The following is a 9,485-nucleotide window of genomic DNA, read 5'->3' on the forward strand; positions in this document are numbered from 1 at the left end:
ACGACGAATTTTGTGTTGTACTGAATTCCCAAGAATTGTATGAAAGAAATTCTATGTCTAATCTTACACGGTCCTGGGGCTTGATTAGTGAAACAATTAGGGTTAGTCATATTGGAAAGTACCAATACACGTTTTTATAGAACTAAAATTAAGTAACTTAGGACGCTTAAGAGTTTAATATATGCTAGTATATGGTGGTATTTTCGATTTTTGTATGTAAAAATCTATGTAGATTACAAATATTAGTCTTGCAATTTTAGTATACAAGTATTCAATATTAAATTCATATTTGAGACTTCTGTTAAGTAGAAGATATTGTTAGAATATTTGAATGGTTATTACGAAAGACGCAGATGTTTGCTCTATTGTGTAGTCCGAGTTAAACTTAGAATATGGCAGTTCCAGGTACATAAATACCTTAGAAGCTAAATTATGTTCATGTATTTGTGATGCTGTGGAGCTTTTTCGGTTTATCTGATCAGTGAAATACAAATGAATATATTTTTAACTGTAACACTTTATGGAACCAAACTTGTAGCGATAATTATGTTGATGTCAGAATTAGATTAGACACCTGTCAAGACAAACCCCAACCAATCGTCTCAAACTACGTTTTTTACGTCAACATAAATAACTTTAAAAAAAATTGACATTGCGACGGTCTATCGTCAAAACCGGATTGCGTATGCGTAATTATTGAATCGATGTTTGATGAATTCGTGTTACGGGAAGAGCCCAATTCCATTGACCATTAACGAAGTTCAAGTGTACGCGAAACTTGTTACGAATCCTTGGAATGATCATGACCACCTTAAGAATTCGCATTTTGCACTACGCAGAATGCCTTTATGCCGCTTCTCGGTAAATGTTGTGAAATGGCGATAAAAAGAAAGAGCCAGAGCACACCCAAATGTTGGTAACTAAAATTATCCAATTGAACGTTATCCTGTTAACCATTGTTAAGTGATTGAGCCCGTATAGTACAATTTACCCGTCGCCAATGGCACGTAACCGCGAAGATCTCTGCCTACATGGAATGACATTGTACCAATCGCACCGATCGAAGTGTTTGTTGAAAATTGATCTCGGTATGCGTGTGTGTCGTCACGTTCGGAGCGCGCTAATTTTTAAGTAAATTGAAATAACATCCAGTTCCTATAAAAGTTAATTTGCCTTTTAGGTATTTCCAACGTTGTGTAAAACTATTCTAGAGAATCTTCATTAAAATTAAATTGTTTTTTGACCGTTGTAAACTGTGAATTTTACGCTATAAAACTAATATTTACGTCTCAATGAAGTAACATTATTTTCAAGAATAATATCGGTTAGAAAAATATATTATTGTGATGTTTCAGAGAATCTATTAAAACAACAATTACTTTATAATATAATAATATCCGAACTAGATAACAGAGGTCGCGCCTCGTGTTTCCGCTAGTTCTGGTAATTGTTATATTTACAATTTCTTCATATAATGTTATCAGTATGCCATTGACCTTAAGCAGTTTCTAGTACTCGGTATTTCGTCATTCATTAAGCAATTTGTTTACAGATATTTGGAGCACAAAATATTTTTGACAAGGATTAATCGCGACAGGGACTTAACTTTTAAAATCTATTTTAGTTTTCTATTTATTATTACTATGAAGGTTAAGAATATTATTAACGGAGATAATGTTTTTGATTGAACAACAAATAATGTTCTTAGTATATATGATTTTTAGTCTAAAAAGCAAGTATTAAGAGCGTTTTTGGCGTTGAACACTGAAGTATTTCCGAACCTATTTGACTTAGAAAAGGTAACTATTCGTAAAAGGCCCGCAACGTACTCGCGAGCATTGAGAGCCTCGGTATCACTTGACATCAGGTGAGGCACCTGTCTTTTTTCCTGCCTTTCTATAAAAAAAAATTGAATATTGAATATATTTATTAACATTTCAATTGATTTTTTTTAATCTTATAGGAAGATTTAGTGTTTCACCGATGAAATAATAACCCTGGTTCATTGGATACTATAAATTTTACACGAATTTTTCATGTTATTTGAGAACGTGATATATGAAGCTTAAAATAACAATGAAAACGCTTCACTGGAAAGAGGGCTGTATAACAAATATTTTCATTCGGATAAATGAAGCTCCGAAAAGGATAAATAGCATCTATAATTGAATTCTTTGTTGGTTTTCTATATCTATGTGGCTTCGTCTTTGGGTTGCCACGAGTCAGTGGATCACTCATAAAGTATATTTAGCGTGGTTTGAATACCGAGGACAAAAAACATTGTTTGAAATACTTACGTACGTACAATAGCGCTACAAAGGTTTTTGATCATTTTTAAAAGGCTACTAGGTGTTCAACCTTCTGTGCCTGACACACCGTCGACTTTTGGGTCGAAGGCAATCCAGTTTCTTTACGATGTTTACCTTCACCGTAAGAGCGAGTGTTAAAGGAGCATATAGGTAGACCATTCACAGTCGAGCATCGAATCACGAGCCCAGGGATTCGCACGTTGAAACCACCTCTGCAACACTGCTCTTAAAAGTCACTTAGTTACTAATATTATACGTCATAATACATTTCAATGATCTTTACTATATGATGATAAACAGAAAAGAGCTGTTTATCTTATACATATAGTACAGGAATACTTAATTATTTACGGGTTTGAATTGAATAATCATATAATATTTCTCTGCAGGGGGCAACCAGTAGTATCCCGAAGCCAGGTGGGGACCTAATGGCCGATCTCCACGCCAAGTTATCGATGCGTCGCCGCGGGATATCTGGAGCCGAGAGATCGTCTGGTGGCACAGTTCTTCATACTCTTGCCAGTATCATCCCCGAACCAGAGGAACAGTCTGATCCACAACAGTCTTCGAGTGATGAGGATTGGAAGTGACGGTGGTAAAAATGTTTTTTTAAATGTAATAAGGACGAACGAAATTAATTTTAATTCCATCATAGACTGTAGAAAATCGGCCTAATTGTGTTATTCTTCTAAAGTATCGTCTTAAATTTTGTAACAGCGCCTTCGCTAATTGTTTATATGATGTAAAATTATGTCTGTGCTTGTACCACGAATTTGTACTAATCTTGCCCGATTGACCTCACTAGGTAATTGTCGCTTCTCGGAATCGTTTAATTTGTATGTAAACCTGAATTCACTCAAATGTTTGAAATTGTAAATTTTATTATGACCCCCGTACTAAGAAATTCGGTATCGTATATCTTACGCAAGTTAGAGCCATCAGAAGACCTGTTCTTGCGGTTTTGGTGTATAATCGTTCTTCTCGGAATCGTCTAATGTTACCGAATTGATTAACGATGTTTGCTTTTAGGTGATTAAAGCGATATAAAAATTTCTTCGAATTGAATTAGATTTAATTTATTTAACTGTGAGTTTCTAACTTGAACTTTCTAATGAGCTTCCTTCGTTTCTATCCTGATAATAATTTATAAGGGCATAAGTGCGTTAAAATCGGATATTTTTGGTTCTTGGAGGTTGTTATGATAATAGCCGTTCTCACTAGCGATGCGGGGTCTCGCTTTCGTTTCGTGGAAGGTGCAGCGCAACATAAACAGCCTTCGACGCAAACTATCAACTGGTTTGGGTGATTAGCATTTTCAGAATTGAGAATAAAAACTTGTAATCTACTGTAGATAAAGGATGCAGGAATTGTACAAAGCCCCGTTCCTAATCAGCAGGATTTGATAACATTCACTCGTTTCGATTTGTATAAAAACATACGTTTTTTATTCCTATTACTAGAACTACATTATTACAATTAAAATAACTTACGAGTTTTATAAACGTGGAAAATTATCATCAAACTTCCAAATACACATTAAGTTCACGTTCTCCGTATTTCAAAGTATGTAATTAATTATCTCTTAGATGCTCGGCATCTTATACATTCAATTTAAATATTTAATAATTATTTGGCAATTAGTGTTAAAGGCTTATTTTCGTTCTACAAATAAAATATATCAAATTGGTTCAATTGTTTAGGAGACACGTGACGAACCTCGCTATTGCGCTGGAGTTGAATTTGGTGATTAATAATTCTTGTCTTGTTAGTTTTTATGTCACATATGTCTTAGTTTTTATAGTTTTAGAACCGTCAACATGTGTTTAGGATTTTGGGTCCCTAAATTAAAAAAATCGTGAGAACATCGATGAAGCGTATTTATTATGCCTTTCTTCGAATAAATAAAATTGCATATACAGTTATTTTAACACGATTACGTTCAAGTTGCGTAGCGTTTGATGTAATAAAGTTGGAATTGAAAAATCTCGAGAATTGGGGCTTATATGTAGATAAATCGTTGAGTGTCGCTCATTTGTATGCTAGGTGCTAAAGCTACAGTTAGTTTCGACGAATGAGCTTACGTGGATTAACTTCACACGATTAAAGAGAGCTTGTTGAATCGTAGATAACAGAGGTGCTGGGTATAGATTATAGCTTCCACAGATTGGTATTAAATGAGGCATGTCAATTTATAAAGTTAAGCGTATTTGCGTAAGAGGCGATGTGATTGAAAAGTTTTACGTATCGAGAAATCAATTTGAAAATCTTATAATTTTATCTATATACGTTAAAAAATTATTAAAAATAATCTTGTAATTGTTAGTACATAATCCTTTTAATAATGTTCAAAATTATTCATTTGCTATTGTTATTAAATTTTCAAATTTTAAAAATTAGCCAATAGGGAATTCGAATACGGCTGTTGTTGATTCACGTTCTGCGCAAATTAAATTATAATTATACAATCATAATTTTACAATCTTCAGTTGTTTCGTTTCAAACGTGTCATGTCAAATTATATGTTTGATAATTTTTCTTGCGATTCTACTGAGCTTTGCCTAATTAAATGTCGTTTAATTCATATTAAATCAATCAATTTCAATGATAAGGGCAAATAACTGTTTTTACATCACCGCATTACTGTAAATGATTGTTTTGAAATATATTTCGTAGATAAAAATTCAGTTTAAAAATACATGAAGAAATACTGTATAAAAAAGAATCGAACTATGTAATTCCCAAGTTCTAACGGGAATTACAGTCAAAGACGACAGAAATAGACATACCCGTACCAGGCAACAAGGAGATTTGTCCCTTAAATTATAGAGACCTCTAGAATCATATACAGCGAAATGTATTAATGTAACAAGATATTTTGTTGTTGACCGCTCCAAATACGACCGACAGTTTTCTTTAAAATATCTATCTGTGACAATTAAAAGTTAATATTCATAACTTTTACAACTGATATAGTAATAGGATAATCGAATTAATTGAGCGTTTCTCACGCTTATAAATGTTTGTCTATGCCATTATAACAAGCTTATTGTGAACGCCAATTATATTGTTATAGATTAATTATCTTGCGCAGGCGAATTTGCTAAATAAGAAATTATAAACACAGAATTGACATGTTGACAGTTAGAAAAATTGTCTTTGAATAGAGACAGAGTTGTCTCCTTTTTATAGTTCGTGTGCTTTATCTGTATTGTAGGTATTTGTTATATGTATGTACTGATAACAATTGAGACGAGGGCATTACCGTATGCCTGATAATCTGAATTTAAATAACGGCACATTCTATTTCTGGGATTTTTGGGACTTAAGGGTAGCCTCTCACATTGTACCTAATTCGTCCATATGTTTTTTGATTCCTATAAAAAATCTGAATAGTATAAGGCGCTTGCAAACTTACTACATTATAAAAGATTTGTTACTGTACATAGTATACAGCAGTTGTATGTTTTACTGTATAAACTATTAATGTTAAGTATATAAGTAATTTTAACATTTAGCTACTTGCCTTATTTTAGATGTTATTATGTTAAGTTTTGACTGAAGTTTTTAATCTATGTGTTAGATTTACACTGCATTTTAAAGTCGTCAATGATTAGTCATGTGTCGTGGTTTAGTGGTAACTAAGTCAATGCCTGCATGTGTCCCGTAGGTCTCCTAGTATGACAATTATGTTATATAAATATAAACCCACAATTTTTTTGCCTTTTTGATTTTTTTTCCTCACGACGCTCGTACTTCAAAACAGAGTGGTGTTTACATTGAAGTTTCAATATTTACATATAATTGCATATGCCTTGTTGCGTTTAAAATATGGGCTGAACGTGGATAATTATCAACACATCTTATCTTTATTACTATAATTACGCAACAAAACGTCATACTAGGACCTCTATAAATTGTAACATGTTGTTCTGTGGACTGTCAAAATCTGCAAAGACAACGAAGGTTTTATTAGAATTAAAAATAAAACTTTTCTGCTTAGCCATCACATTACGCAAGATTGGAAATGATTGATATCTTGGTACTGTACACAAAATTATAATAGCTCAATTTTTTAAAGAAGAGTACCTCCTATATGACAGATTTTGAATTATTTTTAAAATACCCGCCTTAATAGAACAGCTGTGTATCGAGTCCATCTTATTTTAGGTGTAATTTTATTGTAAATAGCCATTTTTAATCAGTTTTAATGAAGTATATTATACGCATACGATGTTGTATGGATGGATTTTAACTGTTTTATGTATGTACTGTATGGCAAATAAAATATTTAAATTTATTCTTGCCTTTTATTTATATAGACAAAGAGAAAGGGTACTGTGACAGACCCTCAACTTAAAACCTCGTATTATGTGCGCAAAAATTATTTAAATTTAAACCAAAAGACAATATTATTAAGCGCCTTTAAAGTTGGCAATATCGTCTATCTGGCCTTATGTAAATACACATGTTTTATGAACGTCTTATTTATACAATGGAATTGGTAAGTTTTCTAATAATACATACAATAATGATTTAAAATATACTTAAAAGATTAATGAATAGCAAAAGATTTTCTGGAAATTTAACAAAAATCACTTAATTGTGTAATCATCCACGGTCCGCTTCACAAGACATTTTCTTTTGCGAACTAGTGAACTGTGAAATCTACGGTCGGTGAGGGTCTTCCCTGGGAGATACGACTTCCCATTGCTTAAAAAAAATATATACTCCTCAGTCAAAGACCGGTAACTCACCCACTATAATGGGTTTCAATATGGGTATTATTAGTCATCGCAGCCTTTGGATGTTTGGCCCCCTATATAAAAAAATATATTTATTTAAAATTTGGCAAAGCTATAAATAAATTATTAAATTAGATTTATTATTCCATTTATCTTTATTCAGAAATATTGATAGGCTAAGAGCGATACTTGCCAAATTCACTTGAATAAAAAATAAAATACCTCTTAAAACTCTGCTACTATTATACAAAGCACTAGCCGAATCCATTATAACATATGGACTTACAAGCTATGGGAGAACATGCAAAACTTATCTAAATCAAATATTTGCAATACAAATACGTATTTTAAAAACAATTGCTCCCATAAAATTAAAATCACAATATAAAGCGGACTACAGAAAGCTCTTTGCATTTTTCAAAATTATACCTATACACGAGAAAGTGCAACTAGGATTACTAAATGAAAACTACTTTACAGAAAATTACCTCAAAACAATTAAAACTCACTGTCACTACTCAACACGTAGAAAATTAAAAAACGAATTTCTATTACCCAAATACAATAATTTATATGGGAAAAAACATTAGATTGCATTATTCCAAATTTAATAAACTCGATACCAGCTACACTTCTTGCTAATATAACAAGAAAAAATATTAAATTTAAATTTTAAAAAATACTACATAAGTCAAACAATTATAAATTATGCATAACATAAATTATGCTATATACGTCATTAAAAAAATAATAATAAAAAAAAGTCGAATATAGGAACTCATCATGTATGTGAATGAGAATTCTCGACAAGAACAGGTTTCTTGCATCGGCTATCTATGGCGCGTCAGTGTTTAGATTTGTTTATGACGTTTTACGTGCCATTTTAAATCGTTTGAATGGTTGATTGTTATAAATTTACAGTTTATATGTCACTGGCCTTAGTATATACATATGTGTGTTAATGATTTAATTATGTTCGACGTCCTGGTGGATAGAAAAACTACACACTTTGTGTTTCCACCACATCAACTTCCTTTATATTAAGAACATTTATACAATAAATAAAATAAATAATTGGAACATTAACAATTCATAGAACAATTGACACCGATTTCAACACCCAAGACAAAATCATTGACAGCAAAAATAAACAATAGAATTACAATTGATGCATAGATAAACAAAAATATTGAAATGTGTTAATATTAATCTGGCATTAAGTTAAAAATATTTATATTATATAGGAATAAGAAAATAAAATAATTTTTATAATGGAATGTTGTTCTTTTTATACAACAGGGGGCAAACGGGGAAAAGGCTCACCTGATGTTAAGTGATACCCATGGACACTCAATGGCGGACGCGAGTGCGCTGCCGGCCTTTGGGTTCTCTTTTGAGACAGTTGAACATATTATCTTATAACTATCTCTTTTAAATATAATGCTACAAACTTCGGCATAGCTTTCAACATATCCTTAGATATTAATGGCGTAACAATGGGTTAAAAATTTCAATATTCTTGATCATTTTGTTCTTAAAGCCTTTTGTGCCTGACACACTGGCTGTTATTGGTCTTTTAGTTACAATAGGTCCTCTTCCACCCTGATGTTACTAACTAGTAAGTGGGCAAATATATATATGGAAAAGTAAATTTGAAGATTTTATGATGCCAAAAAAATCAAATGTTATTCGGTCTATCTATCTGTCGTCTATCATAAAACACGATAATCACGGTCAGCGACATCTCCATTCATAGTAAAAACTTTGTGTAGCTTAACAAATGATAGAGATTTATTTATTTACAGCTTTTGTACGGCCAAATTTCAGCTATTATACATATATATTACAATAAATATTATATGACTGGCTATAAAATGTATAGTAACGAACATCACACATTGAGTTATTGACGATAAATGTATTTATTTACTTTCATATTTAAAAGTAAAATAACAATTCTATTAATTATTGCTTTTATGTGACTGTGTACATAAATTGATTCAAAAAAATCTGTTCACCGTCGAATTACATAACAATAAAAATATAATTTAAATAATATATATTCTTTAATTTAAAATCTATTAATAAAAGTTTTTAATAATTTCTACGAATAGTTTTGATTGGATGTGGATTTAATTAACTAGATAATAATCATTTACGAATAAATTAATGATTTCTAAGAAATAGAGAATGATTTATTTTCGTAGAGACTTCAAACGATAATAATATTAAAATCGTTGATTACATATTAAAATCAACATAAATTTTAAACAAAAAGCAAATCAAGAATCTCTGGCAAATTCCTTCATTAACGGCAACGGTCTTTACGGTCTATGGTCAAACTTGTCATGCTAAGCCTTTGTATCGCCTTTACCGTGTTATAACGGAGGCTTAGAAAGCAACGCGTTTCGGGTGTAGTGTCCCAGAATATCGC

The 9,485-nt window shown here is 31.7% G+C and overlaps 1 protein-coding gene across 2 annotated transcripts in view; it reads left to right on the forward strand.

Moving 5' to 3' along the window:
- Positions 1–6,606, forward strand: part of LOC123711953 (WASH complex subunit 1) — a 40,980-nt gene extending 34,374 nt beyond the window's left edge. For both annotated transcript variants that reach the window (XM_045664828.1, XM_045664829.1), the window contains exon 5: positions 2,699–6,606. In XM_045664828.1, coding sequence (XP_045520784.1) covers positions 2,699–2,899 — 201 coding nt within the window. In that variant the 3' untranslated portion in view covers positions 2,900–6,606. The remainder of the gene's footprint in view (positions 1–2,698) is intronic.
- Positions 6,607–9,485: the final 2,879 nt, after the last annotated feature.

Source organism: Pieris brassicae, chromosome 7 (genome assembly GCF_905147105.1).
Source record: "Pieris brassicae chromosome 7, ilPieBrab1.1, whole genome shotgun sequence".
Taxonomy (NCBI): Eukaryota; Metazoa; Arthropoda; class Insecta; order Lepidoptera; family Pieridae; genus Pieris; species Pieris brassicae.